The sequence below is a fragment of the Pelecanus crispus genome, chromosome 7, assembly GCF_030463565.1.
Source record: "Pelecanus crispus isolate bPelCri1 chromosome 7, bPelCri1.pri, whole genome shotgun sequence".
Classification (NCBI taxonomy): Eukaryota; Metazoa; Chordata; class Aves; order Pelecaniformes; family Pelecanidae; genus Pelecanus; species Pelecanus crispus.
The window spans coordinates 2294815-2319768 of NC_134649.1; the positions used below are offsets into that span (position 1 = coordinate 2294815).

The 24954-nt window shown below is 44.0% G+C and overlaps 3 protein-coding genes across 3 annotated transcripts in view; all 3 read right to left on the minus strand.

The window, feature by feature from the left end:
• Positions 1 to 1570, minus strand: part of MAP2K5 (mitogen-activated protein kinase kinase 5) — a 142821-nt gene extending 141251 nt beyond the window's left edge. The window contains exon 1 of the mRNA XM_075713812.1: positions 1436 to 1570. Within this exon, the coding sequence (XP_075569927.1) occupies positions 1436 to 1570 (135 nt within the window). The remainder of the gene's footprint in view (positions 1 to 1435) is intronic.
• Positions 1571 to 12041: 10471 nt separating this feature from the next.
• Positions 12042 to 16411, minus strand: C7H15orf61 (chromosome 7 C15orf61 homolog). The gene is made up of 2 exons (XM_075714399.1): positions 16078 to 16411; positions 12042 to 12748 (listed from the first exon to the last, which is right to left on the minus strand). Exons 1-2 carry the CDS (start codon positions 16409 to 16411, stop codon positions 12621 to 12623), a joined length of 462 nt encoding a protein of 153 aa, XP_075570514.1. The 3' UTR covers positions 12042 to 12620.
• Positions 16412 to 21492: 5081 nt separating this feature from the next.
• IQCH (IQ motif containing H) overlaps positions 21493 to 24954 on the minus strand; it is a 72759-nt gene continuing 69297 nt past the window's right edge. Inside the window, exons 21-22 of the mRNA XM_075714129.1 lie at positions 22957 to 23065; positions 21493 to 21594 (exon numbers count right to left, since the gene is read on the minus strand). Coding sequence (XP_075570244.1) covers positions 21493 to 21594; positions 22957 to 23065 — 211 coding nt within the window. The remainder of the gene's footprint in view (positions 21595 to 22956; positions 23066 to 24954) is intronic.

The window sequence follows — 24954 nt, forward strand, 5'->3', positions numbered from 1 at the left end:
AAAGCCATGCCCTCAACCTGACAACATTTCTCTATTTGCTTTTAAGTAACACAACCAAACTTAATCTTCTAATAATTCTAAAATGCAAAAAGATAGTCCAAGCATCGGCAATTATCTCACTTTACTTGGGGAAAACAGGAAAATGTGAAGCAGACTGTGGAATAAATCTGGCTCAGATTTGCATCGCTTGCCTCTGAAGGGCTGAGTGTGTTGTCCCAGGCTGGCCGTGTAACCACTGGAAACTCACAGCAACTTCCAAGGGGAGACTGCCCCTTCCAAAAACCTCACTGATCTGTCAAAAGTTCTGCTCTCTCTCCTCCATCTACAGAAAGTCTTGGATAATGCTAAGTGTTAGGAAGAATGAAACCTGGAACATCTGCCATCCGCTCCAATTACCTCTGCAATCTTCTATAGGCCCAACATTGAACATTTTCCGGCAAATCAACTCCTTCATCCCCACACATCTTCTCAGTAAAAGGCAACACGTTGAAAGAGATCTGCAGAGTCTCCCTCCGATATTAGTAACAACAGAAGAAATTAAATATGCACATAATCCGTGGTATGGAAGATTTTTCTTTAGAGAAAAAGGAGCACGTGAAGTCTCTAGCAGAGATGCGTTATGCAGGAAAGATGAGGACATCCTGAAGAGAGTATGACCCGCGCACAAGGATTAGACTTTTCTTTGGGCTAAGGATGCAATTGAGAAGAAACAGTAAGTGGGATAAATATCCACCACTGTTTTGGAGTAAACGGAGGATCCTTGTATACTGGATGTGCAGATGGAGAAAAACCAAGGCAGGCAGGGGCTGAGGGCAGTTCCGGGCACAGGAGATGCAGCAAACCCACAGCACAGCAATGGGCAATACCATCAAAAGCGCGTACAGCTCCAGCCCAGGCGCAGAGCGCACGGTTTCCGTGCCCGCGCCGGGGAGGCACCGACCTCCAAAGGACACCTTTCTGAACGGCCCCAAAGCGATGCCCTGCGATCGCCCCGCCATGCCAAGGCACCTTCAAGCCCTTGGAGGAACCAACCCTTCAGCAGACCTGGGAGCACCGCTCTGCAGTTCGGGTCCTCCCGAACGCCTCACCGCGCCTGAGAGCGAAGCCACCCCGCACCGCTGCACCGCCACCACCTCCCCTGAAGCACGGGGGGCACAGAGCCTGCCCTCGGCCCGTCGTTTTTGTCAGCCTCCACCAGAATCGCTTTCCCGTGAAAACTTTGAGGCGCAGACACGAAGCAGCAAAAAGCCCGTCCCTGAAAAACACTTTTCGCCTTCCAGGAAGGGTTTTCGTTGCCGCTTTCCCCACCCGACCTGGGTGGCGGGTCGGCGCTCACGGAGCCGCAGACCGCGGGCCGGAGCGCCGCGTCCCCCCCGGCCACCCCCTCTCCTCCCGGGCAGCGGGAGCGGGGCGTCCCGGGCCCGCCGGGACTCACCAGCACGTCCCTGAAGAGCAGCTGAGGCGCCGAGTGGACGGTCCAGTCGACGGCCCCGCCGTCGGGGATCTTGATGCGGATCACCAGCGCCTGGCTCTCCATGGCGCGGGAGGGGCCGCAGAGCAGCCAGAGCATCCCCGCCCCGCCGGGCTCACATGCTGCGGCGGGCCGCGGGGGCTGCCGAGCAGGGCCGAGGCTGCGCCGCTCCGCCCCGCCCGCAGGAAGGACTCGCTGCCCCGGAACCAAAACGGAAGGGCCGGGAGGAGGGAAAAATGGAGGAGGAGGAGGAGGAAGGGGAGGAGGGAGCGGAGGCGGCGCCATGTTGCGGGGGGAGGCGGCGCCATGTTGCGGGGGGAGGCGGCGCCATGTTGCGGGGGGAGGCGGCGCCATGTTGCGCCAGCCCGCCCCGGGGAAGGAGCAGGAATAATCGCTCCGCAGAGCGCGGAGGCACCGATTTTAATCCCCCCCCCCCCCCCCCCCCCCCCCTAATCCCTTCTACTTTTAACAGGAAACTCACTGTTGAGGCGGCAGTCGGAGGCAGGCTTGGAGTCTGGCATTAGTTAAAAAGTGTGGAAAGTCCTCAGTGCCGCCGGTCTTCAGAGTAATGAATTGCAGACCCCTCCATGGTCTCTCACGGGCCTTTTGTCTTCGGGGTATTCAAACTCAACACATAAAAACGCATAGGCAAGCATCAACCAGCGCGTGTGTGTGCTGGCCAACTCGCGCAGGCCATCCATCCCTGCTCTGCCTCGGAGAGACCGAGTCCGACCCTTACGGGCAGACAAGAACGCAGACGAGTAAATTGGGGCACTGGACGCAGGACTGCTCTCTCTTCTGCTCATTACTGTACTACCCAAACATCTGTATTAACGTGCTTTAAGCAGTTTTGCCAATAGCTGTCATGTACTTTGCTCTTTCTCCAAATTACGGAATACTCAGCTAAATATCTCCTATACTGACGTCCAGGTAAAATTCTTTCATCAAAGACTTCTTCCATGTGGTGCAGCTGAACACAGTCCATTTCGAACAAGTCTGTTTTAAAGCATAGCTCTGATGAAAGAAAATCCCCGTTAAAAGCTTACGCCCAGCTTCCTCAGCAGCAGAAAAGAATGGTTAGGTGTTTGAGCGCGACAGCTATGCGATTTCCCTACCGCAATCACAAGCCCTGATATGCTACATGCAGCTTTTTTAAAAAAAAGCTTTTTGTCTGACAGAAGTTAGAGGGAAAGCTCTCCACTATGTACAGCTCTGCAGCACAAAACTTCCTGGTTCTTCTTAGTCGGAGAAGAGCGTTAATCTCAATTGTAGGCTATTGATCTGTACATTTTATCACAATCTCTCACATTATCATATATGACAAACTGGACTATTTGAGTTATGTATCAATTTAGAAGGGGGAAAAAATGGAAGGTATATTTGATTTAATTCCTGAAACATCTTCAAGCTTCCTCATATTGGAATTCTACTTTGTTTCAGCTTTAGGAAAAAAAAAGAGGATCTTTCAATGGCCATTAGCAGAGATAAATTCTCTCTCTGTTCAATAACTTTATAATTTAGTTCCTACGCTAGAAATTAATAGAGCCCCAACTCCTAAGTATCTAAGGGATTGGTGCTGCCCACACAGACGTCTTTCTGTTCAAATGAACCTTTTACCGACAGTCCCTGTATACCTTTCAGTCAGGTTCATTTCAATCAGGTTCGTTTTCTATTACATTTTAAAGAATAGGATACAAAATCACAGAATTTCTATAGAATCGCAATTTTTCTAAAATGTCCTTTTCATTTACAAGACTATGGGGAAAACCGACTCAATTTGCCAAATTTGCATAAATATTATGTAGCTTTTCCAGGGCTAATTATAACCTTAATCCCCCATTCTGATTTGTGTTGATGCAGCTGTAATCAAACTTGAACATTTTTTACATCTTGGGAAGTACAGCGCATCAAACATGCATTTCTTGATACAGGTTTGGTTTTGCCGTGTATTTCTTTAAAATGCGTTTCATGAGAAATTTTCATTCTAACTACACCAACAGTTGAAACAAATAGTTAATACTTATTTTATCATCCTGCAGAGTTTCTGCTATGAGAACAGAGCTTCACCCAAATCGATTTTTGTATTTCTCCTCAACACTGGGGGAAAATTTGTGTAGCAAGAACACAGGCATTTTTTAATATGTATCATAAAATATTCTTAAAGTTCAGTATTTGACTGCCCAAGAATCTCCTCTTTAAAAGTGTCTGACACAGGAAATTCAAGAATTCCAGAAAGCCACAGAAAAAAAATAATTAAGCAGTCTGATTTTCTCCACTAAATCCAGATGACATACCGTCAGCAGGAAACATGCATGGATTTCCTATTTATAATTACGTATCCAAGGTTGTTGTCTATCCACAATGAAATAACGTTCAAAATATGCAGAGGAACAATATATCAGTTCTTTAATTACAGGAGGATCACGAAGGCCATGACTTCTATGAATTCTGTTTTTATTGATGTGTGGGAAATACCCTCCACCAGTGCCACAGACTTCCAGGCCGGTTTTATGCTACAAGCGCAAGAACAACTGTCTCATTGCAGTCTGCTGCTGCTCTCTGCTGCTTTCCATTGCGGTTAGAGAGGACAGAGATCTGGAGATGGCCACATAAAGAAAATAAATGTTTGTTTTCAAGGAAAAGCAGAATGCTGACACAGAAGGATACTAAAATTACTAGACTCGCCACACTGCGGAATCTCACGGGACTATCGGTGAGTGGTATGGAAAAAATGCTGTACCCCCCTGATTGCCTGGAACATGGTTATCATGGTAATTTGCAAGGCCCTCAAAAAGTAAGGAAATAAGTTATTACTTGTTTCCCTCTCTAATTCCCACTGCAAAGGAAGTTATCTAACACAAGTCATTTTCTATCTTCTCACTACCACAGATATCATATAATGAAGTTTTGAGTCCCTCTGCCAAAACTCCATAGAAAGAAGAGGGAGGAAAGAAAGAGCTGACTCCTCTGGCCCTATTCCTGAATATTCCTGTTCCAGGACCTGTATTGAGGAGGTTTTCCTTGCCATTGGTGGAGGGATACATGAGCCCAATTTCAGGAGTGGATCAGGCCACTGCAGGTGAAAAAATGCAGTGCTTAGAACTTACATAGTCCTCTTTACACAGCATTTCTTGACATACATGCTACATGCTATTTTTGTAACAACCCTTACAATATGCCCTTTGTAAATATTCAGTAGAAGTGAAAGCAGGTAAATTACGCCAATTGCACTGGGCCGCATCAAGAGTTGAAGTGCACTACAACCACCATTAGGACCCAAAACTAATTTCCTCTAGTCCTGTGCTCAGACAGGAATTGTCACTAACATATTCCAAGTTTATTTAAAAGGTTTTTTTTTTTTTAATTTCTAGAAAAGAATTAAGATGTTATTACTGGGTTTGCATTTAAGTCTTTTAAATAAAGCGCGTGTGCAGTAGAGCATCAAAATCTGCATTAATGATTGGGACAGTCAGTGTCAATTACTGACCTTTGTGAATTAGGAAGCGATAGAAGGAAATGAGGCACAGGAAGGAAGCTGAGGATAGAGTCAGAAAGTCCTGCGTTTTCATTATAGCTCCTACTGAGCATCCCTGGGAAATTTTAACCTCACTACTACTAGAATTTGGCCAGCTATGGCATAGGAACAGCATGCATTTACCACGTAACAAACTAAATAGATAACGCTTGTTAACTACATGTGCTAAAAGTTATTCAATGTTTTAACTATTAAAAATATTTCGGAATATTGTATTGCCAGTACTGCACTGTATTACATGTAATTCAGATACAATATAAAAAACAGACTCAGAGGAAGCAGAATCTAAATGCCAGTTCCTTGGTTCACTAAATTCAATTTATCATCTCTGCTTCCTCCCTGTACCAGTTTCTAGATAGGTATTATACATAACAAAGGATAAGCTTTTCATTTCCTAGAGAAAATGGCACCTGATCATTGCTTTAGTAGCAGACATTTTCACGTCTTTTTTTTTTTAAAAAGAGATTAATACATAACTTTCTATGTTGATAAAATAACATATTCATAGTGAAATTAATCTTTTTTTCCTTCCCACATCTTCAGATTGCCAGTGAGTGCGGCAAACCGAATTCCCTTAGGCTTAGGAAAAAAGTAGGTCAACGGTGTCCAGACCTCCTAAACATATTCTTCTCTAAAATGCATCTCCCAGGAAAGAATCAGCCAAGTGTACCAGCTCAATCACTGCACACAGAGATTAAGATCCCCTAAAACCTGCATTAAAACTTGCAGAAAACTAGCTGCCTTCCTTCCGTGCCTTCCCACTGCCCCTTGCAGCCACTTTGCAGGAGCTTGAACAGGCAGAAACGCTTTGCACAGGCTCTCTGGAGTAAGAGGCAAAGAATTGTTTGTGAACCAAGTATCAGGAAATAAATTGATCTTACTTTCAATCCAGTGGGAGCAGAATCTGGCCTCAAATAGATCTTTTAAAACTCTGTCTCATAGTAAACTCATCTTGAACTGAAAAAAAAAAATAAAACAGTAAACTTGATTTAGGCTGAAATATTAAATGTTTAGCTCTTGCTTTAAATGATGAACGCGTTTTGAAATAAAGCAGATTACAAGCATGTTTTATGTATGTTTTAAAGGCTAGATATGATACACAATTATTGAAAAATTACAACATAAACTATACCAGTTGGTGTGAGCAAAACTGGCTGTGTATCGTTAATGATGTTAGTGTACCCCATCAGACCAGCTTCAGGGGCTGCATAATTGTTTTCCTGTCAACCTATAAATTCTTGAGTAACAACAAAATTATTGTGATTTTTCTTACTAAATAATTCATATATCACAAAGCATGTACATAACCAGGCCTATGAACCACTAGGCATGTAACAATCATATCTAATGGTATTTCTTCTTGTAAGAATAAAAATAGGTTTGACTTTGCAGTATTTTATAATCTTGTTCAAAAATGTCAAGTGTTTTTTAGAAGTGGTCTATTCTGAAATTTCCATTTTAAACTTGAAAGTTTCCTTGATCAGACTTTTTGTCTGAAGGATTGCTTTTAATCATGTTTTAGTTTTAATTCTATTAGGATTATTAATATCACTGAAAAGTAATAAATTGGTTTTATAATGAACTAGAACAGGCCTCATAAACTGTGCTTACAGTGATGCAATTGCTATTAAAATCACTCTAAGCCATATGTATTCTACCTTACCAAGCAAACAGCAACCATAATGCATCCAAACTGGCTAAATCATAACAGAGTATTCCATCATTTCAAACCTTAGTGGCTTCCTCTGTGTTTTTTTAAATGCTGAGCAGATACATATTTGAGTTTTCTGTAAGACAACCTCATCACTGAAGATGTTAATAATCTGGATCATTTATAACTTGAACTCAGACAAAATCATGATCTCTTACAGTCTGCTGCAGAAAGCTCTCATGCTACACAAACATTACTTTCTAAATACGTATCGCAGTGCCTTTACTAGAACATTATGGTGTATTAGCATAAATAATTAAGGCTAAGCTCCACTCATCTATGAGTAATACATATTCTGTGATACATTAACCCTCTTTATTTCAGCTGCATTTATTCACTTACTAATTCACAAAGGTCAGTAATTGACACCGAGTGTCCCAATCATTAATGCAAATTCTGATGCTCTACTGCACACGCACTTTACTTAAAAGACTTAAATGCAAACCCAGTAATAACATCTTATTCTTTTCTAGAAATCAAAAAAACCTTTTAAATAAACTTGGAACATGTTAGTGACAATTTTTATTCTATATTCCCCTTGCTGTAATGCTGAAGCTGCCACTTTTTCTTAGGTGTATTCAGACTGAACAATACAGCCCAAGAAAGCGTAACATGACATCTACTTCCATAAATACCTATCTTTGGGCATGAAATCAAGACAACTCTCAGAATTATTAACTTACCTTTCTGTAGTGAACATGATTAAGGAGTTACAGCAAAAGCCAATTTAAATTAAACGGCCAAAGTAAATAATATATGAAGCAAAGTCTCCTTTGTTTCAGGCAAAGTTGGTCTAAACCAGAGGCCTAAGGGCATTCAACTATTAAGAAATACCTAAGTTTCATTCAATAATAACATGCATCAGGAAGATCTATGATTATGGTCTGCCAAGAGATTTAGACATCAAGGATCTTTTTACTGCTGTTAGATTCTCGAAGGGGACTATTTGGTCAACTCACACTTCTCTACTTCGTTCTTCTTGCCTATGGAATGATTCCAATAAATTCTGTTTCATCAGAAATTTTCGATCTGTCCAGGACAAAATGCAGTAACACTTCTGTTTTGAGTGCTGGAAGAATGAACTCTGGATTCCTGTTCTCCTTTTCCAGAAAGCATTAGTAATGGAAGGACTATCAGTAGGTTTGAGAATACTTACAGCTGAAAAGTACCAGGCTGAGGCAAGCAACTTCTTAAAATCCGACATTTTTTGCTTATTCTCAGGCCCATTCTAGACATCCTTCTTACCACATCTATCGTTCTCCATCTGAACACCACCCCACTGCTTCTATTCCGCGGGGGCTCTTTTTGCCAAGTCTCTCATTTGCTCAGAACATTTGTCAGAGAGTGAACGTTTCCTCCACTCCATTTTCCTGTAGGAGCTCCAGAAGTTCCACATCATCGTTCCCCTTCCCTTCTCCAACTTCTTTAATGTCAGCAGTTAAAAAAAAAAAAAAAAAAAAGAGTAGCCTTTCTCTCTGTTGATGAGTAATTAACTTGCCTTCCCACTCTACTGCTGCAGAGCTGGAACTGCTTTGAGTAAGGAAATTAGCTGATACCAGTGTACTTTCCCGTAAGAGCTCAGAAAGGACTGGCAGTTTCTCTCAAATGATTGACTCAAATTAAGGCGGAGGTTATTGACGTAGTTATCGTTTTACAGATTTTCAGTATTCATACTGTTCACTGAGCACAAGTGAGCCTGGCAAGCCTAAGCAAGCACACCCGGGAGCTCAGACTTGCATACAAGCGCAGGCACACCACTTGGTCAGATAGTTCTGTTGATAAGTTCGGGATACTGCTGCTCTGCTTCACGGGAGTCTGGAGAAACTGAGATCCATTCATGCCTGCCAATTTTTGCATGCAGAGTAAGCACAAATATGCAAAAACAAAGATTGAAGAAAACCCCGAAAGATTCTACCTAATGCTGCAATGCACTCAGAATTACAGTAGGTCAACCACAGAAAGTAAGTTAAGGACAGATCTAACGTCTGCTTCAGTCAATGAAAGGTCAGTTGGCTCCAGGTTCCTCCGAAGACTGGAGAAAAACACTGGATATCGCTCCAGGGAAAGAAAGGGGATCAAGAAGGGGACACAGCAACTTATTTTTGAGACAATGTGAGAGTACTAATCATAAACAATCGGGAATATCAATCCTTACTGGTATCTGAATCTAGCATTCGTTTACATTGGGAAAAAAGTTAAGAACTTCAAGTCGAAACTGTGTCCATCTGAAGGTTAGCAAGTAGTACATCTTCTAGTGATAAAAGGAGTGCTATTATATATAAAAATGACACTTCAGTACAATGAGCTGCCTGGCACATGTTTGCGTTACTAGTCACAAAACTTCATTAAAACAAACATAAGAACACCCATGTGTTATCATAATTTGGAGGAGCAGACAGTAACAGAAACCAGTATTTCTTGGGGTACTATCATTAGTGCTACACAGTCTCTAGTGAAACATTTGTCAAACATACAAAAAGGTATAAAAGTGAAATATAGTAATTAAGACCTGGGTTTTATCGATTGTGTGGCTTAAGTAATTTTTCACAACAAACATAAGATTTAATAAGTATAAGTAGTTAAAGATCCTGACTTGGCTGTAGTCATTAGCATGTAATTGAACTGGTAAAAAATATCAGTTAAACCTATGTTGATTACCACCTTATCTTTGAAAGGCAATTAAGGACCTCAATCATTGCAACAAGATTTGATTGTGCAGCCTTTATTGGACATTGATCTTTCAGCAAAGCGCAGTTACATTTTCCATTAATTTACAGTAACACAGTTTAACTCGGATACCTGAGACCATTGACCTAGGTAAGATGTAATGCTAAGCGCTCGTTTAGGTTAAGATGCCCCCAATAGTCATTACTGTTTAAAAAGACTGCTACGAGAAGTTGCTACCTGATCCTCTGGGTTTAGACTAAGGTTTCATTTATCTGAAGTAGTTGTTAAGTGAGGTGAAACAAAGCTCTCTGCTTTTTTATGTCATCTCGCACTCATTTAAACATCATTCTTGAATACAGTAAAGAGATAACTGAGGCAAGATAAACTATACTTTATTTCAAATGGAAATGGTGCAGATCAAATCCGTATAAAGTTAGAAGGGTCACTGTGTTCTTCAATCATCTATAAAAAAATATGTATCAACACCAGTATATGTTGCATACACAACGTACACACAGTGTAACGCATCCAAAAAGGAACCTGGTAATTAAAACAATTACAAATAAATTATTCTGGACCAGAGGAATTAACAAAGCCTGGCTCCCTACAAGTCTGTCTTTCGAAGCAACAGGGTTACAAGACAACCCGAAAGGACCGTACAGGCAAGAGACAGCCATTAGGTGCTACACATGCAAACAATGCATCTTCGAACAATTAAACTGCTACAAGCTCATCCTTAAAGCCCGCTTCAGGAACACTTTAGTTCAGGCATTTGGACTTCTCTGCAACAGAAGACCCTGCCCTCCTCATGCTGGAGTGTCCCTTTAGGAGCCGACTGCCACGAGCCAAGAGTTTATGGTGCCGGGGATTAGAAAGGGAAAGCAGCAAAGGCTCAGCTGAGAGCTATGCACCGCGTGCTCATCCTTGCTTGCTGTTCCCCCGAGCCTTACAGAAATTTTTGAGACAAGACAGTACGAATCTTCTTAGACCGCAACATTTGCATCTTGCATTCAGGCCAAAACTTAAGGTAAGAGATAAAAAGAGATGCTAAGTAGGTATTTATAGCAAAAAGAGAACGAAAGCCAGATGAAGTATTTTACCTTTGGCTGAAGACAAGCCAGTAGGTTTATATTCATACTTGAAAATTATTTTTGTCATGATTTAGTAACTCAAGCGTTTTCCCCTATAAATAGCCTATTTTCCCTCTTAAGTACTGTAACAGGTCACGTACAAGCCTTAGTAAAATGAATTAATGATACTATATTTGCACTCTGCCCTCAGACATCTTCTAGTTCATCCTTTAGCATGATCAACCTCATAAGAGCAAGAGGTCTATTGATTTTCATGTAATACAAGAAAATATTACATTTGCTTAATTGTTACACAGTGAGATCATTGAACAAGAAATCAAGTCTCTATTTAATGCTGCAAGCAGCACAGAATTGCAGTAATCAATAGGGTAGTTTGTCAAAGATGTTCTCTAAGGAGACTTGCCCATCACTGTATGGACAAGGAGTCATGTTGCTTGCATTTATTGAAAAACAGGTAAGCAAAGTCAGCACTACACATTATCAGAAATCAAACAAGCTGCAGTGAGTGGAGGTGCAACTCCAACCAAGAGCTGTATTTATAGTCTGGTAATTAAAAACCATTTTATCAACCTTGCGTTGAGACTAAACCTTTACAGCAAGGTATTGACAAGATCCGTGGCAATGAATGAGCAGTATTTGACTTTAAACTTATGAGCCGCAGTTATTTAACTTTATCCAATACAGTGAAAATCAGTTCTAGAAAAACAGAAACAGTCCTTTCTATTATTAATGAGGCTTCTTAAAATACCATCTCTTCATCTTTGGGACCCATTTAACTTGTGTCAAGCATATTCTCCAAAATTAAATACAACAGTGCTAGCGCTTCTCTGATTAAAGTGTTATTTAGTGTTGCTTTTAGAAAAACCACATGTATTGCTTCATTAAGTGGGAAACAGTTCTATTATCTGGAATGAAGTAAAAAGGTATTAAAATGAAATTATACTGTAATCATAGCTTGATAATCATTTATTTAGGAATAGTGATTACCCTCCAAAAGCAGTGCCCACCCATGTTACATTTATCTTCCTACTTATGAAAACTGGAATAAACAACATACGTCACCAGACGTGGGATTTGGAATAGACAGCATTATTTGCTGGCACTAAAACTAAGCACCCGTAATACAGCCTGTACAGGTGTTTCTGTTGTTTGAACTTCCTATCCAGTAATTCCGTATTTCCACTATCCAAATAATTCCCTAAAAGCTTTTTCTTTGCCAACGCTTCCAACTGAATGTAAGTCATTCCATCATTATATGTGCCTATTACAGCTGTGTTCAGTTACAGCTGGAGAAATCAGTTATTTTGCATAAAAAAAAAGAGAGGGTAGTATTCTTCTCATTCTCCTGTATTAATTAAAAAATATCAGCAATTCGTGAATTAGCACAGGGGACTAAATCGTCTAGATTACTTAGGTTTTGTTCCTTACCTATAAAGCAACCAAAAGGGGGGGGGGGGGGGGGGGGAAGCAGGTATCTGGAGTTCAAGAATTGCAAAAAATACAATCATAAAACATATTTTAGATATTTTATTTAAATATAATTTGAAGAAATATGATACAGCCATTTTTAACTTCTTGGGGTGGTATTTTTCCAGAGTCTTCCAGGCAATTGTGCATAGTCAGTGCCAGGGATTCATTCAAACATGCTTGCAACTATGACAGTTAATGCATTATGAAACATCTAGTCAGAGTCTAAACCTAAGCAGATTAATCTTTTCAGAGACATTCTGGAAATGGCTAGCGTATTCACAGTTCCCTTGTCCGCATGCTACAACTCCATTCTCTAAGTTGGTAGATATATCTCTTTAAATTATCACAAGTTTGTTCAGCAGTACTAGAGACTGACTTCTATAAAATCTAATACCCTTAGAAATATTAATTCTTCTCCCAAGGCTTCTACTTTTTCAACTTGCTGTCCTCTGCAAAAATAAATCTCTTATGACCAAAAAGTCCATGAAGCTTCCTGAAGACACCACGTTAAGGAAAAGAATGCACTGTAAAAAAAAAAAAAAAAAAAACCCACACCAAACCAAAACCCCAAAAAACCCAAACAATTGCCTTCAGTTCTTTTTAGTCAAAGGGAGTAGATATTTGTAGCAGCTGTCACACAAACCCACCAAATGACAGGTATTCGAGGGCATGATTTCAGTACATTGCGCCTTCATCTTCTTTATTTAGAAAATAAATAGTAACTGGGCCATGACTCGTATGAACAGTCTCTGTGACACTGACAAAGAACCAGGAGCCAATTCCATACAGTAAAGTTGGGATGCCTAAGAAAAGACAAAAACACGTTACATACAAAGATAGCAAACCAGGAGAATTAAAACCACCTATTAGTAGCAAAGAATAATGACTCCAAAATGAAATTAGAGGGAAAGCATTCCTGTAAAAGCTGCCTTATCAACGTTTTGCCTTTACTGAAATCCTTACTAGCAGCTATCGGTACGCAATACGCTTGTGTATCAAGCACACAAGAATCAGAAAGCAGCTGAAGAAAAGCACCAATATGCAGGAATTAACAGAAAGTGGGAGGATAGCAGCATGAAAGAAGTGAAACATGGTCACATATACAGCCCCGTTTCTACCGATTAAAAAAAAAAAATTCATATCTGAACACTAAAACACAAACTCCCTGGACATCCACTTAGTTAGCAGTTCAGAGTTTGTCTGTGTATCGGAGTAGAGATAGGAAGGAAAATAGGCAGTGACTTCCATCGATCAACGTGAAGCTGCTCTTGGGAAAATTAGATCAGTAGTCAAGACTACCAACTCCAACAAAACTGGAATGAGTAGAAAAGTATATATACAAAAAGTGCCATCATTTTTAGCACTGCTGAGTTACCCACCTATTACAGACAATGCTATTTTACTTAATATAGGGGAAAAAATGGAGATGGATTTAGGCCCTGAATTCAGTAAGGTACAGAAATACCGAATTTAATGTGCTTAAAGTTACCCAAGTGCTTAAGCTAGATTTTCAGAAGAGGGAGACGAGCTGACTTTTCAGTCGTGCTCGCCAATCATTTAAATATGAAACATGCAGGGGAGCTGCAAGAAGGATGGGGCAGATAAAAGGTCTGACTGTGTGGAGGGAAAAATAAAATCAGATTTAAAGTTATTATTAATAAATTAATCTCTGTGATTACATTTTCTCACTACATCAGTTGGAAAGATCAAAACCCAAAGACTGACAGACGTGTTTTGTAAAGTCACTGAAGACTTGCAAAGCGAATGAGATTTATTGTTTTGAATGGAATACAAAACCAAGAAACAGATGAAATTAGTTATGCGACCGTCACCATTTAAATAAGCGTTGTCTCTGTATGCTAAGTTTTGAATAATAATGTATTTCAAAACGGAGTTTTGAATAATAATCTATTTCAAAACAGAGTTTTGAATAATAATCTATTTCAAAACTTATCTATATCCATTTTTGTATTAATAAGGTACTGATAAGCATGATTATTTATATTACAGCAGCGCTTCAGGATCACGCGTGGTCCGAGTCCTCCGCTACGTAAGACGCTGCCTGTATGTGAGGTGCAAAAAAATTAGCCCGGGCACTTTCTAAGAAACAAAGTGCTTTCCTTCATCTGGCGCTCGTGTGTCTGCTCCGAGGACAGAACTTCATGCACGGTGGCAGAGGGTACATTTTTGGATGGACAGTGACCCATACCGACCGGCGCTAGCCATGTAAACGGCACGCGTTCGCTCGCAGGCGGCTTGGTGTGTGCCCCGCAGGCGGACAGCACCGGGCAGAACCCCCAAGGACCGATGGGCCGAACCCCCAAGGACCGCTGTGCCCAGCTCTGCCTCCTCGGAACCCCCAAATACCGCTGTGCCCAGCTCTGCCTCCTCGGAACCCCCAAATACCGCTGTGCCCAGCTCTGCCTCCTTGGAACCCCCAAATACCGCTGTGCCCAGCTCTGCCTCCTCGGAACCCCCAAATACCGCTGTGCCCAGCTCTGCCTCCTCGGAACCCCCAAGGACCGCTGTGCCCAGCTCTGCCTCCTCGGAACCCCCAAATACCGCTGTGCCCAGCTCTGCCTCCTCGGAACCCCCAAGTACCGCTGTGCCCAGCTCTGCCTCCTCGGAACCCCCAAGTACCGCTGTGCCCAGCTCTGCCTCCTCGGAACCCCCAAGTACCGCTGTGCCCAGCTCTGCCTCCTCGGAACCCCCAAGTACCGCTGTGCCCAGCTCTGCCTCCTCAGAACCCCCAAGTACCGCTGTGCCCAGCTCTGCCTCCTCGGAACCCCCAAATACCGCTGTGCCCAGCTCTGCCTCCTCGGAACCCCCAAATACCGCTGTGCCCAGCTCTGCCTCCTCGGAACCCCCAAGTACCGCTGTGCCCAGCTCTGCCTCCTCAGAACCCCCAAGTACCGCTGTGCCCAGCTCTGCCTCCTCGGAACCCCCAAGTACCGCTGTGCCCAGCTCTGCCTCCTCGGAACCCCCAAATACCGCTGTGCCCAGCTCTGCCTCCTCGGAACCCCCAAATACCGCTGTGCCCAGCTCTGCCTCCTCGGAACCCCCAAATACCGCTGTGCCCAGCTCTGCCTCCTCGGAACCCCCAAATACCGCTGTGCCCAGCTCTGCCTCCTCGGAACCCCCAAGTACCGCTGTGCCCAGCTCTGCCTCCTCGGAACCCCCAAGTACCGCTGTGCCCAGCTCTGCCTCCTCGGAACCCCCAAATACCGCTGTGCCCAGCTCTGCCTCCTCGGAACCCCCAAATACCGCTGTGCCCAGCTCTGCCTCCTCGGAACCCCCAAATACCGCTGTGCCCAGCTCTGCCTCCTCGGAACCCCCAAATACCGCTGTGCCCAGCTCTGCCTCCTCGGAACCCCCAAGTACCGCTGTGCCCAGCTCTGCCTCCTCAGAACCCCCAAGTACCGCTGTGCCCAGCTCTGCCTCCTCGGAACCCCCAAGGACCGCTGTGCCCAGCTCTGCCTCCTCGGAACCCCCAAATACCGCTGTGCCCAGCTCTGCCTCCTCGGAACCCCCAAGGACCGCTGTGCCCAGCTCTGCCTCCTCGGAACCCCCAAATACCGCTGTGCCCAGCTCTGCCTCCTCGGAACCCCCAAATACCGCTGTGCCCAGCTCTGCCTCCTCGGAACCCCCAAATACCGCTGTGCCCAGCTCTGCCTCCTCGGAACCCCCAAGTACCGCTGTGCCCAGCTCTGCCTCCTCGGAACCCCCAAATACCGCTGTGCCCAGCTCTGCCTCCTCGGAACCCCCAAATACCGCTGTGCCCAGCTCTGCCTCCTCGGAACCCCCAAATACCGCTGTGCCCAGCTCTGCCTTCTCGCGCCCACGGGCGGGCACGGCGGCACTCGCGTTTCCTCACGCCGCCGGGCCCGGCGCGGGGGGGGGGGGCGCCACGGGCGCGCTCGCTGCCCTCAGGGGGAGCGGAGCGGAGGCGCCCGGCCCCCGCTCGCAGCCGCCGTCCCGACCCCGCGGGGCACGGCGAGCGCCGCGTCCCCCGCGCCCCCCTCCCGCCTCGGCTCCCCGCTGCGCACGGCAGGAGCCGCGGAGGAACGCCCCGCCCGCCCGCCAGCCGCCGAGGGGAGCGGGGCCCGCGCAGCCGGCCCGCGGCGCGACTCACCGGCGTTGAGGAGCTTGAGGGCGGTGAAGGCGGCGTTCTGCAGCGCCAGGTCCTGCGGGGCGGCGCGCGAGCAGTGGTACTTGATGAAGGGGAAGCAGCCGGTGCGCAGGACGCGGTAGTTGGCGCCGTTCACCCGCCAGTTGAAGTGCGAGAGGCCGAACTGGTCGTTGCGCACGGCGCTGTACTTCACGCAGTACGAGGTCCAGTGGGGCAGGCCGCGCTGCCGCAGGTGCTGGCTCAGCACCTCGGAAGCGGCGGGCCGGGACGCCGCCGCCCTTCCCCGCCACAGCAGCAGCCCCACGGCCGCTTCGTGCAGCCGCCTCAGCGCCCGCATCCCGCGGGACGCCCCGCTCCCCCCCCCGGCTCCCGCTCCCGCGGCTGCCACCGCCGCGCGTGCGCCGCCGCGGCGCGTGCGCCCGGCCCGCCGGAGGGCGGGAAGAGGCGGCGGCGGGGCGACCCCGGCGGCGGCCGCCCTGGGCGGGGACGCGGGCTCCGGAGGGGGCCCTCGCCGTGGCAAGCGGCGGGGCTGGCTCTCGCCCGCGGGTGCGAGGGAGAGCGGGGCGGCTGCCGGCCGTGAGGGGAGGCTCCGGGCAGGGGAGAGGCGGCGGAGCCGGCGCCGCAGCCTCGGCGCTGAGGTGAGGGCGGGCGGGCGGCGCCTGAGGCGGCCGGGGCAGCCCCGCCTGAGGCGGCCCCGCCGAGCGAGGGGAGCGGCTCGCCCTGCCCGCGGCGGAGCGGGGCACGGGCCGGTGGTCCCGACGGGGCGGCGGCGGGCGCGAACGGTGCGGAGCATGGAGCGGTGGCCTTTGTAGGGGCGGCCTGCCCGGCGCGGGCGGATGGCAGCGCCCTGAGCGCGGCGGGACCTCTCACAGCAACGCGTGCTCGGGGAAAGCTGCGTTAAGCTGGCGAAACTTGACAGCCGCGTCACGTTGAAAATAGTTCTTTGGAAGTGTTAGACCCCTCTGAAGAGAAATATTTTAAAATCATAACCGATATTCCATGATACGATTTTTCCCAATAAAAGCTAAGGCTTTGAACCATTAAACAGTCTACTTGAGTTAAAAAAAAAAAATCGTACAGAAGAGTAAACTGAGAAATAGGAACAGATTTCTCCTTTTAATAATTGCAAGCAATATCTCAAACTCAGCAATCTTAAACCATTGAGCTATGTAGTATGAATGTGCTAATTAATCAATTACTACCCAACAATGTACCCTGTTTATTTACTGTAATGTACTCCATGTGTGTAGAACCAGTAATTATTAATCATCGTCAGTAACAAATTTAACTCGAGTTCACCTTCCTGTAATTAATAGAGCATATAGTTAGCTTTAATATTTTTCTTTATTAGTGGCAACAATGGCTGAGGATAAAAAAGAAGTTGGAATCTGCTGCTGTGGCTCGCTGCGGTGAAGGGCCAAACTAATGTATCACGCCTTAACAGCGATATTCTGCTCCTACGTGTCGTGGTCAAAAGTATATATCGCCTATAAAATGAACATACCACAATTACTTCAATTTTTAAAAGTACTTATTTCAAGATATTTTGCTGTTCATTTTGTGTTGCTCTTATTGTTAAAAGCGTAAGAAGAAGGGAAAAATCCTTCTGCCTCTGGCAGCGTAACCTCGCGCTGGTTAAGAGAACATAGATGCACCTCTACTTGCACAGTGTACTTCAAAGGGAATGAAGTAGCATCTGTATTTACAAATGCAGAGCAAAACATTGCATACTTCAAAAGTACACAAGAATCATGACCTAACATCCTAAAGATGAGGCTGGAAGTATTACGGAGCATTCTTCTAAACATCTTTGGTTAATAATATTTGGTTGCGCTATTCAGGTCTCTGTTCATTGGATTCTGGTACAGCCTGATCGTTTGTACATCCAGACTGTCTCCTGAAATGCACATCTTTGTGATGACGCTAAAAACCAGTCTAGCCATTCTTCTGTTGAGATGATACATTAAATTAGATTCATGAAGGTTGTCAACGATTGTAGTACCTAATCTTTAGCACCCAACTGCTATAACAAAATCTGTAGTCTAAAATGAAATACAGAGGATCTGTGCATCATAAGAGGCAGTACCTCAGATCTCTGATAGGGGATTTGTTAAATGGGAAGTGATGCTAGGTAATCCCTGCAAAAGGTTGAGGACCGGGTTAGTTTTAGAATTGCAGGGAATCGTTCCCTTAACCTAGATGGAAGGTGGTAGATTCTCCTGAACTATCCGTTTGAATGAGGTGTCAGAAATCTTTCAGGAAATAGGTCAGGTGAACACTTTATTTCAGAAGACATCTGGAAGTGCTTGTGCTGATGAACTGCTTTTTTGCTCCATGCTCAGAGTTGTCACTCTCAATGTGGAAACTTGGGCTGAATGCCCTTTTTCTGCAGGTATCTACAAGGGGAGACCCAGTTCCCAGTATGAACTCCAGATAACGTTCTCTCAGGAGAATGACCTGAAATGGGTAGCACATGTGCTACAGGCAGTGTGGCAATTCTTGCAAAAACAAGATACATGAAGTGCTGTCAGCTGAATGCACATCTTCATTCACAGCTCTGGCCCATCAGGAGCACATAACCTTTATTTTAATTGTCTGCATCTTTTCAGTTGATGCCAAACCCCACTGCCCCTCATCTCCTTCCACAAGCATTCCACCAGACCTTGCAGCTGGGGAACCAGCTTGGGCTTTTGCTCTCCTTAGCTGCAGAATTCTTTGGCTGTTTCTGATGAGTGGCCACACCTGGGCCACCTTTTATCTTTTGATTCTCACTTGCTCTGTTTTCTTCCCAGTCTAGATCATCTTCTGAATAGTGCTAAAATTCAAGCTACAGTTCAAGAACTTTATTATGACTATATTTCTGACTCTTTTTTTTTAAAAAAAAGACTATAATTTGATTTTCTATCTGCTCTATTGCTAAAAAAATACATTTTTGGCACCAGCAGCATGGGAGTTGAATGTGAGAGACTGTAAAGCAGTTTCAATCCTTCCATCAGCTCAACGCTCAGAAGTGTTAATAGTAATTAAAAACTTTTTTTCCTCAAAATACATTTCACACTTTGCACATACTGAGAAATCTCTCTCACCATGGGAACTTGCAGATCACTTGTTCCCTGCAAAAACAGGTACAGTTTTCTTTTGTCAGAATAGAACAAAGACATAAGGAAGTGCAGGTTTCATTTACTCCTAGGACGCTGCAGTCTATTAAGTGCCAGTGAACTAATGAGCCTCTCAGACCTTATGTTGTTCTGGCTTGGATCAAGGCTGAACTTTCCTTAACCCTTAAGAAACTAGCTGACTCCTAGGTTGATACTGCCGTGCTCTCCTGTGCCTCCTTTTCCCCCAGGATATCGCTTCTACTGACCAAACTGGGACTTTATGGAGCTTGGGTACGAAGCTAGGTGAGAAATCTACAAAGAGCTGCTTGGCAGTAAAATAAGAGAGTGACAAAATAGGAAAGAGTGCATTATAAATGCGGTGAGGAAGAAGTCAGAACAGCGTACTGTTCTGCAGCCCCTCAAAGTAGAACAGAGAACAAATATATCTCATCTTGTTGGAAGAATTAATAAGCAATTATACTGTACTGTGTACTTATATTATTTCTTGGCATCATTGTTGTACCTACCACAGCCAAAAACACCTCCGTTACTTTCATTTCTAACCATAAAGAATAAAGACTCCTAGGAAATTCATTCATTGGCTAAATTAGAAAAATCTGTGTGGGCTCTGTGACATCCAAAACCAAGACCATATTGAGATCAGGTGTAAGAAAGGAACAAAACCACACAAAACAAGAATTAAACAAGAATTAAACAAAAATACTCTTTTAGACTTCTAAAACAGGGATCAGCATTTATGCAAACATTCTCATCTGCAATGAGTTACTTCTGTGACCAAAGTAGAAGAGCAAAGGCTGACACAAAAGATAATATACGAAGCTAATGGATCAAAGACTCGGGCATTGGAAGAAACTGGGCACTGATCTGCTGCAACTGCTTGGTCACATTCATTATTTGTCTTAAAAACTGGTTTTGTCTGAGCTTTTTGGGAAGTAATCTCAAAGATACTTGTCATGCTTGGGACAATAGCATCCATCCAGTGGAGAAGCTGCACTCTTCTACAGTAAAATTCAGAATGTGTGGTCTCTTGGGATATTAGAGATTTGATGGATAAAGATAATTTTACAAATTTAACTGTTGTCCTTTAGCGTAACGGTGTGCAGCAATTGTGGCAAAAAACGTCACCAGTATCCGAAATACCGAATCTGTCTGATGGACAGATAGATCCGCAGAAGTCATAGTATACTGGGAATCATAGTACAATTCTAATGGTCCTCTTAGGATCTGTTGTTGAACTAGTGCTATTACGGTTTTTTTTGATAATTTGAAAGTGAACATAAACCAACTGCTGCAACAACCTGTAGATAACAACAGTGGAATGACAATACGGACAATCAGTTCTGAAAAGGAATCTGGGTTGCTGGCCTTACTGATAAGATGGCATTTAAGCGTATTTATTTATAGGCAGAACAGTGGACCTGCTTTCATTTCGGAAGCCTGTATTTTAGAAGACAATAGGTTTGAAAGGGAATTTAGGGTCACAGGACTCTTTTCAATAGAGCATGATCTAGTCTGATCCGGTGACAAAGACAGTGTGATCCCTCTAGGTATATCCAGGGGCACAGAAACCAGAAGAAAGTGGTATTTTCATTGTATAACGTCACTAAGAGAATTACTGGAATACCTTATGAGGTTTGGGTACACCACTTCTGCAGGGATGTTAGCGAACTGAATCAGACTCAGGAGTTTTGACTCAAGGACCAGAAGGGTTCGTCCCACAGAGAGGTGTCGTTTTAGAGGAAACAATTCTTCGGTTTCTCAAAGACATAACGAGATCCAGTTCCTGGAAGTTTGAAGGCAAACAAATGCAGAGTATGCTTAAGGCACTGGCTTTAACAGTAAGGATAATTAACCCATGGGAGAATTTGCTAGGGATGCAGTGGATTGTTTATGAACCTATCTTTCTGAAGATATGTTAAGAACAGTTCTACGTTGTAGACTTGGTGGAGCAATCGCTTGGTAAAACTTTAAGGTCTGTCCTCTGCAGGTCGGAGCATATTGTTTCCTCTGCCTTAGAGGCAACGATTCTATTAATAAGATTTTAAAATCAGATAGCGGACTTCAGGAACGACAGTATGAACATCAGGGGTATTTATTATGATCCTCTGCTTTTCAACAGTTTATTTTTGTGAAAGAAAGGATATTCTTCTAAACACCGCACTCGGAAATCATGGAAATATACTGTCTCAGTTAATATTACTTCATATACCAATGCAGAAGGAAAACCAAACCTGTTCTTACAGATGAGAAAGCGTTTCCAGAAGCATAAAGAATAAGGCACTTAAACATTTCCCGTTAACTATTCTTTCAGAGCATCTGCTTTCGAAGGTTGCTCTTCTTCCAATTTCAGTTTGTTTTCTGCTGTAATTCCTAGGATTGCTTCAATATCTTGAATTGCCATCTGTAACAGATTCAATGAATACAAGTTATTTAATGGGCATTATAATGAAATCCAGCAGCCAAAATGCACAGCTGGTAGTACTTGCCTTGAAAAGGTAACCAGTGTTACACAGGACATGGTGCACCAATTAAATTTACTGTTTGGGGACAGTTGGGGGAATTATTAGGAAATATGTACAAATCTCAGGTAAATAAAAAACACAATTCGTTGCAATTTGTACTTCTCATTAACTAACAGGTGTTCTATTTCACATATGTAAATCATTGTTAACTCACTATGAAGAAGAGTTCCCTTTTATTTTTTTCTTCAGTGCTTGCTTTTTCACTCCCTTATGTTGAAAAAAGAGGGGTTTTTTTTGTTTGTTTATTCTGTAACATGTTGAAGTTTAATTATATCTTCTCTAAAACTGCCATTTCACACTCTGCTTGTCAGAGGAAAATATAGTCAGAGTTAACACTGGAAAGAATCTGATATAAATTATGTGATTTCAGATACAAATCCGTAATACGGCGCTCCCTTCACCTTGCTACAAAACACTTACAGACAGGATCTTGGAAATTTTTTATAAAGTTAAAGGTGACAGAGTTTAGCAAAAGAACTCCCTCCGGAAAGTTGAGCTATTCTCTGGAATCGAAAAGCAGCAGCATTGTAATGAGTGCTTGTTTCAGGGCACGGGGGTTGGATTCATTATTCCTTGACTGTCTCCTTTTGCCAGCAAGGTCGTCACAAAGGAGCTTCCGAGTAAAGGTGGGCGCTCCGGGGGGAACGCTCCCTGTGTAACGAGCCCCCGCGCTTTGTCCTGCCTCCCCCTGCACCACCCCGGAGCATCCTCCGGCACGCAGGGATGGGCGCCGCGGGCAGATTCAAAGAGCAGAGAAAATTGGGAACAAAATTGACTTGTGAAATTGATGGCGGGGTGAGGAATGTGAGCTAATGGATTAAGTACTCAGTGGCTGCCTGCTTAAAAGAAATCAGTGTTAATAATCTAAGGAGCTATTATAAACGGAGAAGTTTGTTTCTAATTTAAGATCCCTACCACTCTAAAATAAAAGGGACAGTCGCGGCAGAACTGTGTCTGAGGCAGTGCCAATAGCTCCTTTGCTTCTCACGACGGACAATCGGGAGCATTACGTTACAAATAATTCCACGCTAAAGTATGTCTCTCTTCAAAGAAAAAGTTTCAAACTTAAATTTAACTTCACAGGTTCATTGGGAGACTTACTATATTGACCTAGACACTGTAAAATACACACCGCTAACAATAAAAAAGGAATGGTTTAGCACTTGTTTATGATACAGCATGAGGTATTTTCAGCCCTTGTACAGAAATTAACCAGGATCGTTAGTTAATTAACACCTCACCTTAAAATTGGTCTCGCCTTGCATATTAGGTGCTGATATTTCTTGATGGATGATGAAGAGATTGTGAGCAAAGGTCATGAGGACCCCCTGGAGATCCTCTCCGATTGTTCTGTTAATGATATCCAAACAAATGAGTTTACCAATGATTCCCTTCACATGCTTAAAAACAATCGCCCTCTCATTTGTGCCTGTCTGGTGATGGAATTTAATGAGTATTTTCAATCTCACAAGGTGGCAATCTTCAGGGAGATATGAAAGATGAGGCTCCATTTTAACTTGTCAACAGAAAGGATTTGTGCAATAAATAATTTTTATTAATCAACTTAGCAGAAGTAAGCAGTGAGGTTTCAGCTACTCCAAGTAGAAGGCTACCATTGAGTTAGGACCGAGACAGTAGAGCACTCTAAACACCTAGACTGGTTCAGAAGAGCTGTTGCTTCCGCCTACAATTTGTGAAAAACACCTGAAAGAGAAATTTCAGCAGTATCAGCATTTCTGAGGTGGTTGTAGCTTTTGAGGCTTTGGTTTCTCAGTGGTACATACAGACTCTCAATACATACGATCTTATGGAACAGGATCTTATGCTGAGGAAGGATGTACCTCATTTACAGGCTGGAACTGACAACAGTAAAATGGATGATAATTCATACATGTTTGAGGTATTTCAGTGATTTTATAAGCTCAAACTGTTAGATTCTTGAAAGTATTTCCAAATTAAGATGACGGAATTGCATTGAAAAATCTGATGGAAGACAAATCTGGGATCAGAACATATGGCAAATATATTTGAGAGTATGCTGGTAATATATTAATAACTGCCAGTTCAAGCTGATGATGCAAGAGGTGTTGTTACATTTCTTACCGGGGGAGCAACTACTGATGTATTGTTCCAAAGCAGTTAGCAAGAGTGTAGGTAGGATGCGGTACCTCTAACATAAGGACTCCATTTTCCAAGGTCCGTGGCTAACAAAGTGAAATCACACTGGCAGGGACAAGCCAATCCAGCAGTTCACTGGCTCCGAAAAGGGCAGGTCCTTCTCCCCTCTTCAGTTCCCCCCCAGCTATCTTGCACAACGCTCGTGCTCAGGATGTACCCCTCTATGGACCGATCCTGTCTTAGCCTCACACCAAACCAATCCGATAAAAGAAGGCTTTCTGCTGAGTTACTGAGCTGAATCAACGCCTGGAGAGGTGTGAAAGTACCCGAGACGGTGCAAAAGGAGGCTCAGGAGGGAGGAGGACTCCATAGCTGGCGTCAGGGAAGAAGAGAGCTCACCTTGCAGCATCCGTGGGCTGTTGGGAGCTTTTAGTGCCTTATGGAACACGTTCAGGTGCCTAAATCACTTTTTAAATAGCTCCTGTTGGTATTTTACAAGTTCTTGTTTAGTGATTTTCTTTCAAGTTTCCCTTACAGCTCAATCATGGAAGCTGCCTGCCTTGTGACCGCAGGTGAGTGCAGTACAGCGTAGGAATATCTAAGCCTTAAACAAACCCAGCACGCTTGCTACCAACAGCTGCATCCACAAGGAGCTCAGTGCAGGCTGAAAGAATCGTAGCCCTAGAAACAATCTTCAGGATTCATTTAGTCCGTTCCCTGTGCTAGGGCAGGATCAATGCTACTTATATCATCCTGACACAGGTTTGTCTAATCTGTTACGAAACACTGTCAATGACAACCGCACCGAACAATCTAATTAGTTCTTCCCTTACTATCAGAATTTTTCTTACGCTAAAGATGAATCTTTCTTGCTGCAAGTTAAGATCATTTCTTCTCGTCCTACTACCAAAGACATGGAAATTAGATTTTTTCCTTCCCGCAATGGCTTTTTATCACTTGAAGACTGTCAGCAGATCTCACTTCTGCCTCCTCCCCACCGCCCCCTTTAGTCTTGCCTTGTAAGTCATGCTTTCTAGAACTCCAAACATTTTCATTGCCCCCCTCTGAGTAGAATGGAAGGATTACTTCCTGTGTGCCCCAGGTTATATTGTTTACCTTTT